We start from the raw sequence: 24,867 nt of genomic DNA, 5'->3' as shown, positions 1-24,867 counted from the left end.
GTTGCCTCATGATTGTGAAACTGTGTGTGCCAGAGCTGGAACATGTTGAAAGGCATTGGTTCTGGAAGAAAAAGAAAAATCACCACTTGCTGTTCAAGTTCTCTAAATAGGGCTCTTCTAGGGTCAACTATACTGTGAACATCAAAGACCATGAAAAAATATTTTAATAATTTGGTTTTTATTCAAATATTGTGTCCTTACATGTTTTTTGGATACCACAAGCTATTTGTCATTTTTGAGTTTGGAGTATCAATACTGCAATATGTTCTGAAAAAGGGGCTTCACCTTTAATTTTTATAAAAGATATGGTTAGTACAGAAAACAGTTGCCTGGTAATTGAAGTCTGTTTCATGCAGAGATTACATTAACTGAATGTTGTTAATGTGCAATGGTTACCCATTGGCTTGCAAGAAAAATCAATTGGCAGCCAGTGTTTGTCAAAGAGCTCAAACTAGCTGCCATCTGGCAGAAATGAGGGGGAACTGTTGAAAGTCATTCTCAATGAGCAATCTTTAAGCATTTCTTGACATCAGAAATCTAGTTCCCAGCTTGGTTCCATAGAACCTGTAGCTGAAGATATGCATGGTATAGTTATAACATGAAATAATTATTCAGAATAGAATATGGTCATGTCTCTGGGTGAGCATTTGTCATCTATGATCTAGTAAATTTGTCTGCTTAATTATTCATATAGTACTTTGAGTAAAGGACTCAATAGCAAAAAATATACATAGGCCTATGCCTGAAAACGCCTATCTAGAGATATAAGTTGCTCTTAATCAATTAAATGCCTTTGAAGAAAGAGACTAGCTTCACAGCTTCAGTGTCAAAGCTCCATGACTATGTTTCTGTTAGTGGCCCTCAGAGTCCTTTGGGAAATGCTTCCATTAGCAGTGGGAGCACTCACAGAGCTTCCAGTCTGCTGCAACATTAGTTTGTTCTGTAATCCCCTGTTCCAATATCAGAGGAAAACTGCCATGTTTTATGATGGTGCCTGGTTTCCATGGTTACTTGTATAGAATACAGATATACAGTAGCTCTTCAATGATTGGGTAAAGTCGAATGACAATTATGTGGTGGAGTTTACTTAACTTTATAAAAAAGTAATATCCTTACCAAAAATAACATTTTTCAGTGTGAGGATTTTTACTTTTTTTTTGAGAGTGATTGATAATTTGCAGGTAAAAGGAGCTACTCAGGAGATAAGTTCAAACCTCTGTGTTAAAAATCTGTGTTTAATGTATTTTCAAATTAAGGCTTCCTCAGAATTTTTTTTATGAAAACATAAATTGCAGTCATGATCTGTCAATCACACAATGAGGTTCTCTGTGGGACACTATCCCCAATTCATAGATCTTTTCATAAGTTGGCCTATAATACTGCATACAGTCACATTCCATTTAAAATGATGAAATTTAATACATTTTTTGTATGTTACAGATTAAGCCTTTTTTTTCAACAACGTTTATGTGCATGGATCTGCTGTACAGTCAGTGTCTACAGAAGTAGAGGGCAGGAGCATTTCATGTGAGCGGGTCCTTTGGAAAGCTTAAGGCATAAATGACAAAGAGATACTAGAAATGTATTTTGAAGGTGGTTGCTTAAGATATGTAATTAAAATTTTATCTGTAGAAGTGAAAAGTGGAGCAGAAAATTCCACTGTCTACAGTGTGTCTTTTTAGAATTATGTCATTGTACACATCCAGGTTAGTGTTTTGGGTTTGTTTTTTTTTGTGTGTGTGTGTATTACAGCATTCTCTGATCGGAATCCATAGAGCATCAGGGAAAAATATAGTTTGATGACACAGGGTTTTCCATAGCTGATTGCATTTCCTCAATCTATTCAAATCCAGCTTCTGACAATAATCAGTACCTTATGCTTCAGAAGGCAGACAGTATATTTTGTGATAGTGCATTCACTTAGTTAAGCTGTGCTATTAGACATAAAGAATCTCTAGGTGATAGGTATAAGTTAAAAAGACCAATTTAAGAATATGTTCTCATCAGTCAAGTTTATCCTGGCTAATAACAGCTTATTAGTGTTTGACTTCTAGATCGCTACTGAAATTTATTATGTTGTTTGAGGTTGTTTTTGCTAGCTGTACCAAATTTTAAGTGTTTTACTTCCATACATAGCAAATCATATGCTTCAGTGAAGGATGAGGAAGTAAAAATTTACGATTCCTCAAATCTGTCTGACAAGTATTTAATGACACAAAAATGTTGAACAGTTGTGAGGTGACAGAAGAAAGAAAGCAGAAGAGGATGGGAAATTGACATGAAGTTTTGATACAGTCTCTGATTGCTCTCTATAGGAGGATTTGAATATTTATGTGTCTTGGAGAGGTCAGTTGTGGATATTTGCGGCTTAATAAAACAAGTTGTGTAACTCTGAGTGCCAACTTTAAACTACTCACCAAGCCTGCTATGTAAGCATTCTGAACAGCTGGAAAACTACTGCAAACTGAAGCAGACGAGACTGGTTACCTAGTTTCCCTCTGAATTCCTAATAAATGTTTCTTTATTTGACCTGTTGTCGTGGTTTAAGCCCAGCCTGTCCCTGAGAAACTACGCAGCCATTAGCTCACTCCCCTCCCCCCGCCTCCACCTTCCTTCCCCCCAGCTCCCTGAGGGATGGGGAGGAGAATTAAAGGAATGTAACTTCCACGGGTTGAGTTAAGAACAGTCCAGTAACTAAGGCATAACACAAACCACTGCTGATACCACCAATAATAATAATGATAAGGGAAATAACAAGGGAAGAGAGTAAAACCTCTCACCACCCACCGACTGATACCCAGCCTGACTGAGCAGTGCTCTAACCCTTCTGGGTAACTGTCCCCGGTTTATACAGTGGGCATGACGTGCTGTGGTATGGAATACCCCTTTTGTCAGTTTCAGGTATGCTGTCTCTGCTTCCTCCCAGCTTCCCCTCCTCCCTGGCAGAGCATGAAACTCAGAAAGTCCTTGGTCAGACTAAACATTACCTAACAACAACTAAAAACATTCGTGTTATCAGCGCTGTTCCCAGGCTGAAAGTCAAAACCACAGCACTGCACAAGCAACTAAGAGTAAGAAAAAAAGTACTGCTGAACCCAGGACACCTGTGTTTAATAAAATAAATACAAAATTTGGTGTAACTGCATCACCAAGTTCAGGTAAGCGTAATTTTTTGTGTATTTTTATAAATGACACTTTCCATTTCTGCTACGTCTTTTCTCATAGCAAAGTTCTGTGGTGACCCTGGAGTACCTGCTCAAGGGAAAAGAGAAGGCAAAAGCTTCATCTATCAGTCAGAAGTCTCTTTCAGCTGCAATCCTCCATTTATTTTGGTTGGCTCCAATACCAGGATTTGCCAAGCAGATGGCACGTGGAGTGGATCTTCCCCTCGATGTATAGGTAAGGTTACAACCATATTATTGAGATTTCTTGAAATGCTTATTATTTATGATGAGTTAATTCAGGAGTTTTCAGCTATTATCCTGATGTTATTCTATGCCCACTGAGAATCAAGAAACTTTATTTCTGTTTCTCTCATAAAAGTAATGCATGTTGTTGAACAAGCTCAATTTTGTAATGCATGTATCCTTAAAATACTGTAATTTATTTTGTCTTTATTGTCAATTTTTTTTTATAAAGAACCTACTCGCACAGCATGTGAAAATCCAGGAGTCCCAAGGCATGGGTCACAAAACAACACATTTGGCTATCAGGTAAAGTATGCTTTTTTTTTTTAACTTGCTTATTAAAATATTTTTATACACCTCAAAGTCTAGGAATTTCTGATTGGAGTTCCAGAAACTGCTTACACCTTTTAAGAGCTGGTTGCTGGAGTTGTGTTTTATTATTTCTAACTGTTGGATTACATTGACCTTGTGTCCCTATTAACACTGCACTGTGTAAAACCCTGGTTGGTTTCAGCTTGAAGGAGTTCAGCATCTCCCCACCTATATAGAAGCGCTCCCTACTGTTTATCGAGTAGGCTTTTTTTCCTTACGAGTGTGTATACTGTATGCCAAACTTCTAGTGTAAACATACCCTAAAAAAAGCAGTATTTGTTTGTGTTTGTTATTTTGGTTTGGGGGTTTTGTTTTTTTTTAGAAAGCAATTTTTTTTTTACATTTGGAAATGATATGACTGCAAATGAATCACAGAGTCATAGAGGCTGGCAGGTGCATGTGAAGAGCTACTTAAATACCCCTTCACAAAGCAAGGTCACCTAGGGCAGGCTGATCAGGCTCTGCCCAAGTGGTTTTGAATATTTGTGGGGATGGAGACTCCACAGCCTCTCTAGGTTACCTGTTCCAAGTTGATCACCTTTACACTGAAAATGTTTTTTCTTATTTTTAAACAGAACTTCGTTAAGTTTCAATTTGTGCTTATTTCCTCTTGTCCCGTCACTGGGCACCACTGAAAAAAAAGTCTGTCACTTTTTGATGCCCTCAGTAACTTTTAATACACACTGATAAGATTCCTCTTGAGTCTTTCCTTCTGCAGCTCAGACAATTCCAGTTCTTTCAGCCACTCCTTGTATGCCAGATGCTCCTGTCCCTTAATCACCTTTTTGGCCTATCACTGCAGTATATCCCTGCCTCTCTTGCACTGGTGAGCCCAGCACTAGACCTAGCACCCACTTGTGTCTCATCAGTGCTAAGCAGAGGGGAAGAATCACCTCCCTTGATGTACTGGCAGTGCTCTGCCTGATGCATCCCAGGAGGCTATTGGCTGCCTTTTCTACAAGGTTGTGTTCTGGCAAATAGTGTTCACATACACTTCTGTTAGGAACAGAATTGAAATTTAAAATGCTTCTGAATTTCTGATTTTCTGAATCACACAAAACAGTGACATCAGTGAGAGGTTTATGGGTGAAAGGTGTAGAGGTGCAAAAATTAGCCCTATAAGTCTGATAATGCAGCTGCAAACAAACTAAAAGTCTAAACAACTGTGTGTGGTGTTGGGGCTGAGAATGCAGGCATATGAAGAGGACTAGAAAGAAGAGTAAGCTATCAGCTCCCCGGTTGTATGTGATGCCTGTCTAGTAGCAGGAGTTAAACAAAAACTGAAGATTGCAAAAAATGCAAGAAAGGGCTGATTAAAATTTAAAGAAATTTACAAAATGAAATTAGTTTTAAAAACAAAGGTTGCAGCTAAAGACTTCCAATGTTCTGTGTCCAAAAATTTATTTGGTTTGACTTTTTGTGGTCTTTATGCAACAATCTGCCTGCTTAGTGATTGTTTTAGTTATCTTTGGTTTTTCAGATTCTTTTAGTTCACAATCATATGCAAGTGGTAAAAAAAAGTGTTTTCTTCAGGAAATAGAGCACTGGTTTCTGCAAAGGTAGAGAATATGCGGGGGCAGTCCTTGGGCTAACCTTCATTAGGTATAATACAACATTATGCTAGAGGGCAACTCAATTCAACTATGTAAGAAGTGAATCATCGCAATGACCATTTTCTACAATTTTATTGTCACACTTGCTCTGATATATTAATGAGCTTTCTATCGATGAAGAAGCTAATGCAGACTTTCTTTTTTGTGGTGTAGTTGTAGTTGTGAATGAAAGCATCACTCACAGCTAGCGTGGAACTGTCAAAATAACAGCCTAAATGTCAACTGATAAATATTTTCTAAAAGCAGTGTTTTTGCTGGCAGACTTTCCAACCTTTATTCCACAGTTTTAAGTTTAGTGCCTAGCAGATTTAAACTGTATGAACTATAGTCTCCTTACCTAGACAGCAACTTATCCTCATGCTTGTGTAACTAAATGTCTGCATGCAATTTCTGGGTACTCTAAATGAGATTGCTTACTTAATACAGAAAGGGTGGGAATATCATTCGTCATTCATACAGATGAAACTGAGTTTAGCTCTTTATTGGGTGGAAACAACAGTGAAAATGATTGGTGCTAGATAAGTTATTGTCTGTAGATCCTGGAAAGAAATATTACATCATCATGTATTTAATAATGTTATGACTCATTTAAACCATAAATATACTATAAATTAATTGAATTGTGCTATAATTAATTTGCTGTATGAATTACTTTTGCCTTCATTCGTAGCAGAAAGGTAAAGAATAATCCTGAATTATACCAAAATACTGAAGACGAGATAGCTGTGATTTTCTTTTCTCTGATGGATCCATTGTTTACCATTTTAAACAATAGAACAAAAAAGCACATGCAAAATTCAGCAAAATGTTTTGCAGTTGGCAAATGCATAACAAGAAGCTGTTACTGTTGAATATGCAAGACAGTTTTCTGACTCTTAGAGTGTTGTTTCGTTTTGGATTTTTTCTCATTTGGGGGTTTGGTGGTTTCTTTTTGTTTATGTGCTTTTATTTTGGTTTAAATCTCTTAAATACTTCACTTTTTAAACTAATATGACTGACTTAAGTAACTTAAGTTTTAAATTTATGCCCCTGTCTCATAAAAATTTCCAGCTGTAGCCTCACAGTAGCGATTCGGAGAAAACTCCACGAACAAACTTGCCAACAAAGTTTTCAAGCTGACAAGCAGGTTTCTTTATTGCAGCACTGGGAGACACGGGGGAAAGCTCCTCCTAACGTGTGTCCCCGTATTGCTATACAAGCCATCCTTATATAGTCCCTGGGCATACATACATATTCATGAGGCTACGTATGGATTACATCATTTTCCAGAGAGTTCCCCACATGCGTACAGAATTGTGGTGGTGGTCTCTGAGGGTCGTTTACTTCTTCCAACAATCTTCATCACTTCTGGCAGCCTTCAAAGCACGCACAGTAGATGCTTCTACCAGTTTAATTGGTTTGTTAGCACCAGAGACATAATAATCCTCCTACTTATCAGTTAGTTTAACTGTAGCCCACCCTGGACACCTGCGGTTCCCATATACTCCTTATCCCTGTGTCCTATTCTTCTAGACTGTTTCTCTTAAAACTATGCCAACTATAACGATTTATCTTGTGAGAATTCTCAGTATGTTCTCTAGCTGTACTCTTATTTTTTTTCTCTATGTATCGTGCACCTCAGTAATTTTCCATTGCTACTGCTACAAAGCCATCAAACTTAACATTACTTAAAACTAATTCTAAAGGTTTCTATATTCCATTTTGTGATTTTGTGCCCCTTTGTCTCAGTAGAATTCAAGTTTTCCTACGTGAGTTCTGTTTTAAGTGCTTTCCAACAATTGATAATACCTCCTCTTTTACCTGATTATATCACTAACTGTCACTTGCTTTTCACAATACTGATTTCATATAGTGAACTTCCACAGCACTGGGGTTTTTTTCTGGTTGTTTCTCCTAGTCTTGATTATCTGTTTTCCTGTCTCATTGACTTCATTGAAAGCTCAGGCATATGTAACATAATTCTAGGTTTGACTGAAAGGCGTATCAAAACCTGACACATTTAAGTGGTGTTTCAGTGGTTTAATAGGAGCTTTGTAACAGAGGTAACAGAATTTTGCATAGCTTTTACTGTTCAGTGTTCAATTCAGCAGACAGAAGCAGATCAGGTTCAAATAATATCAAGTGGTTTTGATGTTCAAGAACATCAAGTGTTCAAGAAACATCAAAATACCAGTTGAGTGCTACTGGGATATCAGGCATGGCATATAAATGAGTAGAATCATAGAATCATAGAATAGTTAGGGTTGGAAAGGACCTTAAGATCATCAAGTTCCAACCCCGCTGCCAGGGGCAGGGACACCTCGCACTAAACCGTATCACCCAAGGCCTTGTCCAACCTGGCCTTGAACACTGCCAGGGATGGAGTATTCACAACCTCCCTGGGCAACCTATTCCAGTGCCTCACCACCCAAACAGGAAAGAATTACCTCCTTATATCCAATCTAAGCCTCCCCTGTTTAAGTTTTAACCCATTACCCCTTGTCCTATCACTACAGTCCCTAATGAAGAGTCCATCCCCAGCATGCCTATAGGCCCCCTTCAGATACTGGAAGGCTGCTAGGAGGTCTCCATGCAGCCTTCTCGTCTCCAGGCTGAACAGCCCCAACTTTCTCAATGTATCTTCATATGAGAGGTGCTCCAGTCCCCTGATCATCCTCGTGGCCTCCTCTGGATTTGTTCCAACATTTCTATGTCCTTCTTATGTTGAGGACACCAGAACTGCACACAATACTCCAAGTGAGGTCTCACAATAGCAGAGGGGCAGGATCACCTCCTTCAACCTTCTGGTCACACTCCTTTTGATGCAGCCCAGGATACAGTTGGCTTTCTGGGATGCAAGTGCACACTGCCGGCTCATGTTAAGTTTCTCATTGATCAACTCTTCCAAGCCCTTCTCCACAGGGCTGCTCTGAATCTCTTCTCTGCCCAACCTGTAGCTGTGCCTGGCACTGCTCCGACCCAGGTGTAGGACCTTGCACTTGGCATGGTTAAATTTCATGAGGCTAGCATCAGCCCACCTCACAAGCATGTCAAGGTCCCTCTGGATGGCATTCCTTCCCTCCAGTGAATCAACCGAACCACACAGCTTGGTGTCATGGGCAAACTTGCTGAGGGCAAACTTAATCCCACTGTCTGTGTCAGCGACAAAGATGTTAAAGAAGACCGGTCCCAATGCCGATCCCTGAGAGACACCACTCGTTACAGGTCTCCAGCCAGACACTGAGCCATTGATCACAACTCTTTGTGTGCGGCCATCCAGCTAGTTCTTTATCCACCGAGTGGTCCATCCATCAAATTGATGTCTCTCCAATTTAGAGACAAGGATATCATGTGGGACGGTGTCAAACGCTTCACACAAGTTCAGGTAGATGACATCAGCTGCTCTACCCCTGTCCATCGGTTCTGTAGCCCCATCATAGAAGGCCACCAAAGTGGTCAGGCAGGATTTCCCATTAGTGAAGCCATTCTGGCTGCCACCAAGCACCTTGTTGTTTTTCATGTGCCTTAGCATGCCTTCCAGGAGAATCTGCTTGAAGATTTTGTCAGGCACAGAGGTGAGACTGACTGGTCTGTAATTCCCCGGGTCATCCACTTTCCCCTTCTTGAAAATGGGGGTTATATTTCCCTTTTTCCAGTAGTCGGGAACTTCACCTGACTGCCATGATTTTTCAAATATGATGGCCAGTGGCTTAGCAACTTCATTTGCCAGCTCCTTCAGGACCCTCGGATGGAATTCATCAGGACCCATGGACTTGTGCACATTCAGGTTTTTAAGATGGCCTCGCACAATTTCCTCTCCTACAGTGGGCCCAAGGTCTTCATTCTCACAGTCCCTGTGTCTGCCTTCCAAGACCTGGGTGGTGGGGTCAGAGCCTTTGCCAGTGAATACTGAGGCAAAGAAGTCATTCAGAACCTCAGCATTCTCCAAATCCCTGGTAGCCATTTCTCCCAATAGCTTCTGGAGAGGGCCCACGTTGTCCCTATTCTATCTTTTATTTGCAATTTACCTGTAGAATCCCTTCCTGTTATCCTTAACGTCCCTAGCCAAGTTTAATTCTAACTGGGCCTCAGCTTTCCTAACCTGGTTACTAGCTTTCCAGACAACACCCCTGTATTCTTTCCAGGCTTTGTATCCTTGCTTCCACCTTTTATATGCCTGTTTTTCCCTCCTAAGTTTCCTCAGCAGCTCCTTATCCATCCAAGGAGGTCTCCTGGCCCTCCTGCTGCACTTCCTTCTGGTTGGGATGCAACACTCCTGAGCTTGTAGCAGGTGATCCTTAAATAACAACCAAGAGTCTTGGGCCCCCCTGCCCTTTAGGGCTATAGCTCATGGAACCTTACTAAAGAAGTTCCTCAAGAGGCCAAAGTCTGCTCTCTTGAAGTCCAGGGCAGTGAGCTTGTTACACGCTCTTCTCACTGTCCTGAGTATCTCAAATTCGACCATCTTGTGATCGCTGCATCAAAGGCTGCCCTGGAGCGCCACATTTCCAACGAGCCCTTCCCTGTTGGTGAGCACGAGGACAAGCATGGCACCTCTCCTTGTCGGCTCCCTTATTACTTGCAGAAGGATGTTGTCTTCCACACAATTGAGGAAGATCCTGGATTGCTTGTGCCAGGCGGTACCATCATTCCAAGAGATGTCAGGGTGGTTGAAGTCACCCATGAGAACAAGGGCCTGTGAGTGTGAGGCTTTTCCTATCTGTCTGTATAGTGCTACATCCGCAGGTTCTCCTTGATCAGGTGGTCTGTAACAGATCCCCACAGTAACGTCTCCCATCGCTGTTTTCCCTTTAACCCTGACCCACAAACTCTCTGTTAACTGCTCACCTGTCCCCAGACAGAGTTCCATACTCTCCAGCCTATCCCTAACATAAAGGGCAACTCCCCCTCCACACCTGCCAGGCCTGTCTTTTCTAAAGAGCCTGTAACTTTCCATTCCAGTACTCCAGTCATAGGAGCCATCCAACCATGTTTCTGCAATGCCTATTATATCATACCCCTGTAGACGTGCACACATCTCTAATTCCTCTTGTTTTTTCCCCATGCTACGGGCATTGTATAGAGGCATCTGAGCTGAGCTTCAAATGAAGCTGGCTCATTGGCTGGAGCAGCTGGAATATCTCTACATTGCTATGTAGAGTAGCATCACCTGTTTTAATTGTTATCAGTATGTACTTCTAGGATGTTTACCTTTCATCTGAGTATTTTTGATTTGACAGATACACCTTAATAGTGTGTTACAATGAAGGCAAACTATCTTCAGAACTTAGTGAATGCTGGCTTCTTCTGTAATCTGGAAGATAAATTGCTCCTTGAGAAGAAACTGTGGTTTTGAAATACTTTTTCAGATATATTGCTAGTAACATAGAAAAATGCTTATAGCACTTTCATCTTAAGCTGTTGTAATACAACATACTGCTAAATTGAAGAACAGTTTAGAACTGCTTAGACCAACCAGTCATATACGTAAGATTTATTACTTCTCATACTTTTCCAGCATATGTTTTTGTAGAAATTCAGCTATTTCCTCCTACATTAAAGCTTGAAGAAAGCCAAACAGCAGTCTAAATTTAGAAAGGAAAATAGCTACATTACACTATTGATAGTTCTGTGTAAGATCTTGGGTTCTGTTTTATGAAATGGCATATGAAACTTGATCTGTAGATGTGGAGCAACCCTGCAAATATTCTCTCTCTCTGAATGTAATGCTTATAAAAACTTCAGGGTTGATTGAAGAGTAGGACGAAATTCTAAGAGAAGTGCTGTGCTACCATTAGTCCAGATAATCTAGTTGTCTCCTTTAACACAGTTCACATCATCACTGCATCAATGAAAATGAAATGTACACCTCATCAGACACCACACATTTTTCCTGCTTTCTTCTACTTCTTGGGATCCTGAGGTCTCTGGCTTCAGCCTGGTGTCAGTGGAGTGTGTTGGTATCAGAATCTGGAGTATGTCACTGGCAGGAATTTTTTCATTTCTGTTTTGATCCCTTGGTTTACCTGGGTTATTTACAGTTTTTCCAACACACTTTTATATCACTCACCATGCAGCTTCACATTATATTTCAATATACTCTATAAGGCATGCTTCACCTCTGTGACACTCCTTTTAACTCCTGAAACATGATTCTGTCCAAGTCTGCATTTCTTTAAAAGACCATGGTGAGTTTTCACAGCAATGAAGTCTCCAGGCTTTGCTATCATTCCAGTTTTGGGCCTGTAACTCTATACTGCATCACACTAAGAATAAATAGCTTATACTGCACATAACAGCTTCCTGTTACTACTATGGATATAAATATGTGGTTTATCACAAAAAGGTAAGCGAAGGCATAAAAATAATTCATAAACAGCAGATCACAAGAAAATTTGATGTTACAGCTAAATCAAATAAAACAAACACAAGAGGCAATATAGGCCCACTGCTGAACGAGGTGGGTGCCCTGGAGACAGAGGATATAAAGAAGGCAGAGGTGCTGAATGCCTTCTTTGCCTCTGTCTTTACTCCTACAGACTCTCCCCGGGGGCCCCAGATTCCTATTGCCCCAGAAGGAGTCAGGACAAGGAGGAGTTTGCTTTGATTGGCTTAGGGATCAGCTATGCAATCTGGACATCTATAAATCGATGGGTCCGGATGGAATGCACCCACAGGTGCTGAGGGAGCTGGCGGAGGTCATTGCTAGGCCACTCTCCATCATCTTTGGTAAGTCGTGGGAAACGGGAGAGGTGCCTGAGGATTGGAGGATGGCAAATGTCACACCAGTCTATAAGAAGGGCAAGAAGGAGGACCCAGGTAATTATAGACCGGTCAGCCTTACCTCCATCCCTGGAAAGGTGATGGAACAACTTATTCTTGACTCCATTTCTAGGCATATCAAGGATGAGGGGGTTATTAAGAACAGCCAACATGGTTTTATGAGGGGGAAGTCATGTTTGACCAACCTTATAGCCTTCTATGAGGAAGTTACTAGGTGGAGGGATGATGGTAGAGCAGTAGATGTGGTTTTTCTTGATTTCAGTAAGGCATTTGATACTGTCTCCCACAGCATTCTCATAGATAAGCTAAGGAAGTGTGGGCTTGACAATCAGGTAGTGAGGTGGATCAAGAACTGGTTGGAAGGAAGAAGGCAGAGAGTTGTGGTCAATGGTGCAGAATCTAGCTGGAGGTCTGTAACTAGTGGAGTCCCTCAGGGGTCGGTGCTGGGACCAGTGCTATTTAATATTTTCATCAACGACCTGGATGAGGGAATCGAGTGTACTCTCACCAGGTTTGCTGATGACACTAAACTGAGAGGAATGGCTGACACACCAGAAGGCTGTGCTGCCATTCAGCGAGACCTGGACAGGCTGGAGAGTTGGGCGGGGAGAAAACTGATGAAATTCAACAAAGGCAACTGTAGAGGCTTGCATCTGGGGAAGAACAACCCCATGTACCTGTACAGGTTGGGGACTGACCTGCTGGAAAGTAGCGAAGGGGAAAGGGACCTGGGGGTCCTGGTGGATAGGAGGATGACCATGAGTCAGCAATGTGCCCTTGTGGCCAAGAAGGCAAATGGCATCCTGGGGTGCATTAGAAAGGGTGTGTTTAGTAGGTCAAGAGAGGTTCTCCTCGCCCTCTATTCTGCCTTGGTGAGGCCCCATCTGGAATATAGCGTCCAGTTCTGGGCCCCTCAGTTCAAGAAGGACAGGGAACTGCTTGAAAGAGTCCAGCACAGAGCCACAAAGGTGATTAAGGGAGTGGAACACCTCCCTTATGAGGAGAGGCTGAAGGAGCTGCGTCTCTTCAGCTTGGAGGAGACTGAGGGGTGACCTCATCAGTGTTTACAAATATGTAACGGGTGGGTGTCAGGATGATGGAGCTAGGCTTTTTTCAGTGATATCCAGTGATAGGACAAGAGGCAATGGGTGTAAACTGGAGCATAGAAGGTTTCACGTTAACATCAGGAAGAACTTCCTTACCGTGAGAGTGACAGAGCACTGGAACAGGTTGCCCAGGGGGGTTGTGGAGTCTCCCACATTGGAGATATTCAAGGCCTGCCTGGACAAGTTCCTGTGTGATGTACTCTAGGTTACCCTGCTCTTGCAGGGGGTTTGGACTAGATGATCTCTTGAGGTCCCTTCCAACCCTTGGGATTCTGTGATTCTGTAAAACAAAAAAAACCAAACCCACAAAAAAGAAACAACCCACCAAATCCCACAAAAACAACAACACACACATACCCACACCCCTAACCCCCACAAACAAACAAACCAACAAAAAACCTAAATGAAACTCCAGGAAGCTCAAGACACTTTCAGACAAAGGAGTCTTGGCAAATTCTGCTCAGAGGACTTGCAGTCTCAATAGCCTGTTAGTAATAGTGGCAATAGTGTATTGCTGGGCTACTAAACTACAGATGCAGCGAAGACTTAATGAGTTGTGTTTTCATTCACTTAAAATGTGATGCTAAAAGTTAGTGAAGAATAACTGACATGCCCTTAGCCTGTTGATCCTTTGGCAGTAATTGCTGGGGGTAGAGAAGCTTATTAGAGTTCATTCACGTTCTTTGGTAAACTGAAGTCTAAGGAAAAATTGAATCTAGAGTAAATCATGAAAGCTAGAAATACCTTATGTTCTTTTAAGGCGTGTAAGAAATAATAAGGGTAATAATTTATTATTGCTTTTATAAATATTATACATTACTATAGTGTAATTTTGGGTTTTTTTTGTTTTGTTTTTTTTTTTAATAGAGTACTATCCTGTTTTTTATAAATGGATGCACAATTATATTTAAGCATTTTCTTCTCAGGCTGCTATTTCTCCTGTTACAGAACAGCACATACATGGTCTTTGGTTCTTACCAAAAGACAAAGTTAGTGATGTTGATTTTGAGAATATATAAACCGTAGCAGACACTATGGAAAAGCAGTATGCAAGGAAAGCTTTCCTTTTCTTTCAGGATTGCATGCAAACACTGTTGTGTTATGCTGATTTGGTACACTTCCCTAAAACAGGAGAGCACAGTGAGCAAAGATATTTCAGCTGTTTCCCCAGCTTTCCTCACTAGTGCTTCTGTTCAAACTGTATAAAAAGAAAAATTGAACAACTCAGAACATCTTGGACTGGGAATTTTATTTAAGACCATGGAATGCTGTATTGTAGCGCCACCTGGTGCCTCTTGCACAATAATATTGTAAAACGGACTTGCCAAAAAAAGTAATTTAAAATTTTTAGAAGCAGGGAACTAGGGAGCTGCTTGTTTTTTCTTTTTCTTTCTTTTTTTTTTTTTTTTTAGGACTAGCATGGTAGCATTTCTAAAAGCATCTTCATCACTTGGCTGTGGGCCTTGCCACTTACTTGACAACTTGATATATTTCTTTATCTCAGTGGTATATTTCTGTTACTAAAGACTGAGGAAGTGGTTTGATGTTTAGGCAATCAAGCTGCAGTAAGTCCATAAGGTAGGCTGAGCTGCAGTGAAGGTGGGTAGACAGTGGAAAACAAAAAAATCTGTGCATTTCTTGGTTCTGCTCTTCAAGTCAACAGTTTTCCTTCAATATACCTGTCCAGCAGAAAACGCCATTCATAAAGGACTAATCCAAAGTGACGAACAGGCAGCTACAGGAGAGTGAGAAGTTACAGAAAATAAAAATAAAAAAACAAAAGCTTCCTTCCTTTTTTCCACTGTTACCCACTGAGTCCTGTAGGTCTAAGACTATTATGGATATGGTTCTCCAGTTCTTTCAGCTCACAGAGTATGATTTTTCTGATGAGTAGAATTATAATACACTGATTTTTACTGTGTATACTGAATTCATTTTTCTGATCTATTAATTTTTTATTCCTCTACAGAGACTCTATACAATGACAAATTTATTTTAGGTAACATACTCCTAAAAAGTAGATGAAAATTTCAAGATTGCAGTTTTCCGATTAATTCACTACTGTCCATATTTACATGGTGTGGAGCTAATATATGAAAGATAATTGCATCGTAAGAACTGTTGAACTCCGAGGAGAAGATGCAGTTGTTTTGTTGTTTTATTTTTTTAAAGAATGCAGCACATAAGTTGTTAATTGAAAATAAATGAAGTAGCATAACTAAGGAGTTAAAGCCCTACAGTAGCTTCTTCTGGAGTTGCTATTGACTGTTAGAGTCTAAATCTCTAACTTAGTTACAGTTTATAATGAGGTAGCTGAGTATAAGTAGCCAACTAACCTCTTCACCTCATTGGCTTCCATGGTGTACAGCTACTCCACATCACAAAACAATTATATTTTTTTCTTTGTTGTTTTATATTGAAGGAGATCAAAGTCAATTTTGAAATAATAAAGTGGAAAGAACATTAAAGTCCTATTTTGTTTATTAAGAAACTATGTTTAATAGTTAAACTGAGGTTTGCTTTTGGTGTGGCCAAGGGTAAAAGGGTACTGGTTTTAAAGCCAATGTTGAAGTACTGTAATCCCTAAAAACTAAACATTAAACAAGGTAGGTGTTCTGTCCATAGCTGTGAATGGAGATTGCTTTGATAGAGGCAGGTTACTGAACTGAATAAATCTTTCATAAGACTAGTAATTGTTGTAAAGTAGTATCTTGGTGTTGATTGTTTTAACTAAGTTCTTTACCACACAGAAAAGTACCTCTATTTCTCTTTGATACAACTGCTAAAATTTGTATTATTTTCCCTCTTTGTGCTTAATTATGCAACTGATATAGTGCATTTTCTTCAGAATCTAAAAGTGATGATGTAGTCCAGTGAGCACATAAAAGAATTAAAAAAAGGGAATTTTAAATCATGTACTGTGTTGAAAAGCTATTATCTGTAGTTCATGGGTTATTATTAAATTCATTGTGATGAGAAGCTTGAGCTGAAATGGCATACTGCAATAAAGTTTCAAATGACTACTTCTAGCAGTGAAACACTGTTTCCCAGAGCTAAACTATTGTGAAGAAGTCCATATTTTACCTTTGAGCATCAATTTGAATTGTGTTATACATTTAAACAAAATAACCATAATAATAATCATCCAACACAAAAAAACAAACAAACAAACCACCAAAACACAGAACCATAAATGTGCTATCACATAGAGTTCAAAATTTTCAAATTCTTGTTTAAACATGAGTTGATAAATATATTAATACAGGTCACTGCAGAAAAATAGATGTGCTGTTTGCACTTTAATATTTGAGTTAACCCCTCAGATCATGTGATAAACTACTCCTTGAATGATATACTTGTAACAGAATTTCTCTGCTCTTGAGGGAAACTGAGAATTATTTGCATTTTCATCAATGTCACCATAACTGGACATATGGAAGAAGTTTGTGCAGAAACTGTTGTTCACTAAAGAATTCTATTTTCCTTTTCATGCAACATATACACACAATAATAATAATTAAAAACTCATCTCAGATGAATTGCTATTGTAAATTTTAATGTACTTGCATTCTGGTTTCTATCATCCACGTGATATAAAAAACAATTCTTTTTTTTGCCTCTTAGCATCAAAAAATTTAAATTGTTATAGGAGCATTATAATCCCTGATGCATGAGATTGTTTTGTTGGCCAGACCTTGCATGTTCTGATGAAATATTTCTGATTATAATTTGTGAATTCATTCAGCATTTCACAAAGGGGGGTTAGTTCATTAAATATCCAACAGAATCTATTGTCCATTTTACCTCTGCCACTTCTCTGTTTTTCTGCAAGATTGCCTAACTGGTTCATCCTTGGTTGAAAGCTACAAAGCCACATTAAGCTTGGTTTCCAGACTCCCCAAGCCTCAGCTATTCTGGGCCAAAAGCGACACACCAGAGATACTACAGGAGATGAAATTTTGATTCTCTTCCATAGAGGATTTCAGTTGTTGGGAGAGAATTTTAATAAGAATGAAACAAATTTTTATTTCATATCAAAATGCTCTGTGAAATTACTTTTTACAGCAGGAGCACCACAGTTTATTGAAGCTGTATTATGTGGAGGGAGTTACTATCGAATTTGAAAGAAATAAACCAGGTGACATTTCCTAATAACAATATCACTGTATTTTCTACTTTCCAACAGGTGGGAAATATTGTTCAATTTCAGTGTAAAAAAGGACACCTTCTCCATGGCTCAACAACACGAACTTGCCTTCCTGACCTTACATGGAGTGGAATCCAGCCAGAATGTATACGTAAGTAAATGATAGATTTTTGAGCAATCATTTTGTCTAGGATATCTAGTTACCATAACACTGTTATAAAGTTAATTCATATAGCTTTAGTAGCTTAAAGTTAATAGAAATTTACATTACTATCTTACAGAAGCTAAAAATGTGGTTTTGCAGTGAATTTTTCTACAATAGCCTATAGAATGAAAAGCACAACACAAAATAACAGGCAGAATAACACACAGCTCTTCATCCAAAGAGATGCTGAAAATAAGTAAGAGGGTGCAACCCTTCCAAGGAAAAGAGGAGATAGTGAGAACAGGATCATGTAGGTAAAGCCCTGCAGAGCCCTAACTTCTACCAGAGCATACAATTACTAGCAGTTCTGGTAAAGACTACGAGTTGTTTCCCAACTAAGGAATCAGTGTATTTTAAGAAGGGGGAAAAAAAAAAGGTTGTAACTCAAAAGTTTTGAATCTGAAATGGAGAGAACATGCTTACTTGGGTACAGGAAGCGATGTTTAATTTTTTTAGATCTTTAACACTTTGGTAAACAGTGCTAATTTACTGAAGGTATAACATCATATTTAATCAGCTGCCAGCTGTATTTTTCTGAAAATAGCCTCACCTTATAAGATCTGACCTTACAGAATCACTTCAGTGTATGGAGAGCTTATCCACAGAAGAAAACAGCGTTAATGTTTCAGTTAGTGCTAGCAGTCTCCCTAAGCAAACAGCAAATCAGTAGCTCAGTGTGTTGAAAGATGAGGTCTGATCTTGGAGGTGTGCTGGTTTTGAGATAACACAAGACTTTCAGATTCTGGCGGTTGTTAAAGACATAAGACACTGACATGAGGTTAGGAATAGTAATTAATTTTTCTACCTGATATTTAAAACTTGACACATCTACAATCTTTCATACTGTTTTCCAAATGACCCGTTTATTTACTGTTATTCAATGCTACACAGATATCATAAGTCATGTAAGTAACAATCTGTGATTACTTTTAACTGTGGTAAGATATGTGCTGTATATGTTTGCGTATGCAGAAAATTTTTTTTTGGTCATGCAAGTACCTTTAAGTTGATTCTTGATCCCTTGAAATTGAAAAGTCAATTTTTCAAGATGTATTTACTGGCTCAGGACAGTAATTTAAAGATTGCATAGTAATTTTTAATGTGAATGAAGAATGTATTAATATTTTATGCTTAGTTATGTTTTTTTTATTAGTTACCTGTTAGAATGGGTATAGATTTTTTTTTTTCAGAAATATTTTCAACATTTTAACTGAAAGATATTTTATCTCTTCTTTGTAGCTCACAGCTGTAAACAACCAGAAACACCAACTCATGCTAATGTTGTAGGAATGGATCTTCCCTCACTTGGTTATACATTGATTTACACTTGTCAGCCAGGCTTCTTCCTGGCAGGAGGATCAGAGCATAGAGCCTGTAGGTCTGATGGTACATGGACTGGGAAAGTTCCAGTTTGTGAAGGTAAGCTCTTCTGTTCCCACTGCATCTGTCATCTCTCATATTTCAGTGATTTTCTCTACTTGCAGTCCAATAAGTTAAGGCAGAATGGTGAGAACTAGGAGGGAGAACATCTGAAAGCATAACTGTAATCTTTTCCCTGTTGTGTGTAATGTACTTGTTCATTTGCATGTTCAGATGTGTCAGTTCTAGTTGCTATTCTGGAAGCCAAATATTTGGGTATCATCTACCTTTAGACTTCTGACTGAATCAGAAGTGGATTCCATTTTTGTAAGCTCAGCAGAATAAGAATCTCAGTGGGTTTTGCACATACCTACTAAATATAGATCAGGATAATTCTATTTACAGAGATTGACAGCTGCAAGACATCTGTTGCAGTACTACTATGATATAGCTGCTATGATATAAAATTCATCACAGAGTGGGTTATTAAACATTGGAATAGGCTGCCCAGGGAAGCGGAGGGTGGAGGTATTTAAAAGACATGTAGACGTAGCGTCTAGTAACAGAGTTTAGTGTTGAACTTGGCAGTAAGGTTAACAATTGGACTTGATGAACTTATAGGTCATCAACTTTTCCAACTTAAATGATTCTGTGATACTATTACTCTATTCTGATGTTGGAGAAAGATGCGTAAACACCCATGTTTGAATCACTGCATGGATTTATTCCATAGGGTTTAATATTATTTTATATTTGTATATAAGCAACAATATAGTACTTGCAAACAAAATGCAACCAAACTTTGTTCTTAATATTCCAGCATTTTATTTTGTTTTTATTTTTTTTTAATACATGCTTTGTCATGGCAGAGCATGAAAAACCTCAGAGCAAAATCATGATGAGAATGGTGCTTTTCATCTAAGATAAGAAGCATTATCAAGTACAGCAACTGTTTGGAATTCTATTTCTGACTAATTAAAGCACCTTCCAGATTACTGGTACTCACTGTTTCAGATGTGGTTATCCCCAGTGTTCTTTCAGAGGCATTGAAAGGATATAGCAAACACTGCTACTTGGGAGACAAACAAGAAACGAATATTGTGTATTACTAAAAAACAGGCGTCCTGATATTACATGCCAGGCAAGCACTGCAGGAAAACAAAATAGAGCTTTGGTAAAGTGCTAGAAAGCAAGCTGCCAGGAGGCTTATGACTTGCTCTGGACTCAGGAAGTGTTACGGAAGGCCAAATGTGATTCATGCATTGTATTTTGATCCAAGAATTTTCTGCTGATGATATTGAAACAAGTAGTATTAGCTGTCCTATCTGATAGTAAGGAACCTATATGACTTTTTTTTTTTTTAAATATTAAGTTGTAACTAGGAATGTATCTACCTTGTCATATAACTTAGTTTCCCAATGTCCTGAAAAATTGTCACAGAAATGGAAAACTTTTAAGATCAGAGGCTTTGCTTCTTCCTTTTTAGCAGGGGAGAAAGCTAAGAATCAGCAACATATTGTAAAGTATGGACTCTATTTAGACGAAGTAAAACATCTCTTAAATGTTTTCAATTTTACCTATTACAGAGGGGGAAACATCTCTCTCCTGTGGAAGGGAAAAGAGCACCAGGTGAAGTTGCTCACTTCAATTGGAAGTAGATGAAAAAGAATAAAACATTTGAAGTTGAGAGCTCTAAAAAGATCTGTAAGGAAACTAAATCAGAATTTGGTCCTTTAAATACAGATCTTGAAAATCTTACTCAACAAATATCTGGACCTAGAAACTTAAACTTCATCTATAACTTGGTTTAGTTTTTAGTTTGCATTTAAAATTTGTATTTAAATTTAATTTTCTATTTAAAATGTCAGTTCTAAGCTTGACAAGAAGTGTATTCACCTTGACAGGGCTGATTGACTTGGCAGCGTTTTATACTAGAACCCTTTTGGAAAGTATGATCCAGGTGTTTCTAACCTGAGCTTGATGTAGTCAAAAAGCATATGCTGTTGAAGCACACCCTTCAGGTCAACCATATTCACTGAAGTTCAATAAATTCCATTCAAAATGAGGAGGAAATAAAGATTAATCAATCAATAGTAACCGGTCATGAGAATTTTAGGCTGAATTCCTACCCCTGCCCTAGTTTCTTGTCTTGTTTTAAGCTATATACCAAAAACCAGCTTTCTGTAATAAGCTAGAAGTTATTCTCAAAACATTCTTAGTGCTTCTTGCTAAAGTTTCCTTTTTGTGCAGAAAAATGCTCAGGGAGAAGGTTGTTCCTTTTCTTGTCTATTGGCTTTGAAGTATCAATCAGAGAGAAAAGGCCTGGGTTCAAACCCAAGATCCAAAATACAAAATATTGAAATAACTGTTGGAGCAAGGAATGGACCCTAGCATTGAATGAGACTATGCTACATTAGGAGACAGAATTATGTGTCTTCTTTACAGCCAAATGAATCCCAATTAGTTTCTACAAAATAAAATAGCTTCAGGTGCAGGTAATTGCATTGTCCCATTTCATTTAGTCGATCATCTATAGTGGTGGGAGAGTTCTTGCTCTAAGCACAGAAGAAATTAAATAAATTCTCGAAATTCCAATGCTCAAATCATCTGAGCAGTTGGAGATGCTGGGGACAGCCTTATTTGTTTCTTTCTGTTGCTATTCTTTAAAGAAATAGCGACCTCCTCCATTAGCAGGAGATTAAGCATGCATCTTTAGGTTTTCAGAGTCTTAAACACAGAATCACAAAATAGTTTGGGTTGGAAGGGACTCTCAAAGGTCATCTAGTCCAGTGTCCCTGCAACAAACAGAGATATCTTCAACTAGATCAGGTTGTTTAAAGCTACATCCAACCTCGGCCTTGAATGTCTTCAGGATGGCACATCTACCATCTCTCTGTGCAACCTAAGTGATATCTCACTCATTACTGTAAAAGACAATTAAATTCTGAAGAGAAGCATAATTTAAAATGCCCTTTTTACGTATGTCTTCATTGTTTGGTGTTAAATTGCTTCTAGTCAAAGCATTATAGACACTGCTGTTTTGTGTCAATCCCAATTTAAATGACATAATTTTCCTTACGTGGCATAACTAAACAACATCTAACATATTAAGTGCATAGTCCAGGACTGTGAACTCTGAACTGTGGATTCTGAAGTGAAAGCCCACACCGTTTGTTGCAAATGTCTTTGTAGCATCCAGGTGACTGACTTGGGAGAAAATGTGGCAATGGAAGAAACCAGTGTTTCTGTGATATTAAGGCTTGATACTGATCGAGTCTGAAACATCTTGCATTCTTTGTAGCAAATAAACTCCATTATGGAAATTATTTTCCTAGTTTCTGAGTAATATATTTGCTACTGATTTTTGGTTTTGTCATTTATTCTTTCCAACAGCTGGTTCCAAAATATTAGTGAAGGATCCCAGACCAGCTTTGGGAACACCAAGTCCCAAACTAAGTGGTAAGTACTTTGAGGAATATATAGTTGCAAACAATTTCTGTAGGAAAGACAACAAGAATTGATTTAGTGAGACTGCAATGAATGGCTTAGAATGAATAAAGGGTACTAGATTAGGCATTACATTAACAAGACAAACCCATTATTAATTAAATTATTTCCCATTGTTTAAGTCCATCTATACTGCATATTATTCTTTTGTGTCCATTTACAGTTTCTAGCTGTTATGTGGAGGGTTTTATTAGCTTTACAGAAATCACTGTGTTCTGTATAAGATACTATACTGCTCACCCAGAAATAAAGATGTGATTTTTCACAATTTTTAAGTCTTGCACTTCTTTTATGTAGTGCTAATTTGAATTGCTTTACCTAAATACTTCAGTATTAGCCTTCAACTTAGTCTTCAAAAAAGTTATTTTTTAGGCTAGAGAAAGTAGTTTATCTAACTCTGCCTAATGTCAACTGTAGTTTTACCTGGTTTTCTAAAGAAGACTATCTTTGGATGTCCTGACTAGATCCAAGAGAAACTTTTCTGTAGTTTTTTAGAGAGCAGTCCTCTTAACTAAAACTAGCTTATGATTATAACGCTAGTAAATATTTATTGAAAATTAATAAAGATTTAAAAGTAATTCCTTTGCATAGGAGGTTTTGGAGAGGTTTGTGGAGATTTTTGGATTTTTTCCAGTTCCTTTTTACTTTTTTTTTAACAGATATACTACTTCAAAACTGTTTGTCAGTGATATACTGCATATTAGTCATATTTTTTCATTCACAAATTTTTGTACAATCCCAATTAATTTCAAATAAAGTGTATAGAGATCATTTTTCCTGAAAGTAGAGTAATAAATTTCAGTCAGATATCAAATCAACAGCATCAGACTCTGCACCATGCAGTTTCCTTGCTTGCAGTTTGTAGATCCACCATCTAAGTGTTGGGGGATTTTTATTATGCTTAATAGACTTAAAATGAGACAAGTATAAGATAGAAAATACTCATATTTGGCATACATTTTGCGGGATGCTTGACTTCATAAGTACTAAATATTTCAAAATGTTTTGGAAATGTTTGATGTCTGTATAGTTCCAGATGATGTATTTGCTCAAAATTATATATGGAAAGGCTCTTATAATTATAAAAGCAAGAAACAGCCCATGACTTTGACAGTCACAAGTTTCAATGCAACTTCAGGAAGAGTAAATGCAACACTTACAAACAGCAACATGGAATTGCTGCTATCAGGTATGGGATAAAAACCCCTTATTTTCATTTAATTTTTTTTCTGCCCTATATATATTGGTTCCCTATAACTTTATGCATAAAACTGAAACTTAACATCTTTTGCAAACTTCTTTAGCTTATCAAAGAAATTTGCATTCTAGTTTGCTTCCTTTTCAAAGGTAGGGATTTTTCAACCTTTATGTTCTCTCTCACTTTTTAATTTTGGAGGGATTTATTATATTTGGAATTAATAGGCAATGAGAAGTGAAAGAATCATCCTGATTCTCATGCTTCTCCTGTCAACCTGTGCCCTTCATCAGTGACAGAACATGAGAGACTGAAAAGTCCTTGACCAGGGTAAGTGCTACTTAGCAGTGAATAAACCACCGGTGTGTTATCAGCATTATTCTCAAACTAAAGCCAAATCACAGCACTGCATCAACTGCTAGCAAAAAAAAATTAACTCTATCGCAGACCAAACCCAGGCATCCTGTATTCTTCCAGTCCAACACTCGAGTCATAGGAGCCATCCCACCACATCTTTGTTGTGTCAATGAGATCGTAACCCTACAGGCACGCACATGCTTCTAACTCCTCCTGTTTATTCCATATGCTACATGGGTTTGCATACAGGCATTTAAGCTTAACTTCCAGTGAAGCCAACTTACTGGGTAGAGTGGCTGGAATTCCTTTGTGCTGTTCTTCAGGTGCTCTCCTGCTGAGCTCCAATCCCTCTGGGCATCTCTCACTGATACTGGCATCAAATGTGGCAGGAATGGAATGGATCGAGGTTTCCCTGTCCTGGCAACTTTAGTTTAAAGCACTCTTTACCAGCTTGGCAAACCTATGACTGAAGATGTTCTTCCCCTTCTCTGGCTGATGGACCCCACCAGTCCCCAGTTGACCAGGTTTCTCAAAGTGAGTCCCATGGTCTAAGTAGCTAAATCTCTGGTGGTGGCACCAGTCCCATAACATCTCTTGATTCACCATACTCAACTGGCCCTTTCAAACTCCTTCCCTTTGACTGAAAGGATTGATGGAAAAATTGCCTGTGCTCCAGAGTCTCTTACCACCACTTCCAGTGCTCTGTAATCCTTCTTGATATTTCTCAAACTATTCCTTGCTGTACCACTGGTGCCTATGTGGAACAACAGCAGTGGATAATAGTCAGTGGACTCTATGAGGCTTGGTAGTCTCTCAGTGACATCCCTGATAGGAGCC

At 38.7% G+C, this 24,867-nt stretch overlaps 1 protein-coding gene across 4 annotated transcripts in view; it reads left to right on the top strand.

Moving 5' to 3' along the window:
- Nucleotides 1-24,867, top strand: part of CSMD3 (CUB and Sushi multiple domains 3) — a 600,129-nt gene that overhangs the window by 561,356 nt on the left and 13,906 nt on the right. For all 4 annotated transcript variants that reach the window (XM_061373410.1, XM_061373409.1, XM_061373412.1 and 1 more), the window contains 6 exons: nt 3,226-3,399; nt 3,640-3,713; nt 17,447-17,558; nt 18,852-19,031; nt 22,365-22,430; nt 23,509-23,667. In XM_061373410.1, coding sequence (XP_061229394.1) covers nt 3,226-3,399; nt 3,640-3,713; nt 17,447-17,558; nt 18,852-19,031; nt 22,365-22,430; nt 23,509-23,667 — 765 coding nt within the window. The remainder of the gene's footprint in view (nt 1-3,225; nt 3,400-3,639; nt 3,714-17,446; nt 17,559-18,851; nt 19,032-22,364; nt 22,431-23,508; nt 23,668-24,867) is intronic.

This window comes from Neopsephotus bourkii, unplaced genomic scaffold (assembly GCF_033783945.1).
Source record: "Neopsephotus bourkii isolate Nb327-2 ecotype Australia unplaced genomic scaffold, CSIRO-AGI_Nbou_v1 NB_1630, whole genome shotgun sequence".
NCBI lineage: Eukaryota > Metazoa > Chordata > Aves > Psittaciformes > Psittacidae > Neopsephotus > Neopsephotus bourkii.
The sequence above is the reverse complement of the archived record's forward strand: the minus strand, read 5'-3'. Positions and strand labels throughout refer to the sequence as shown.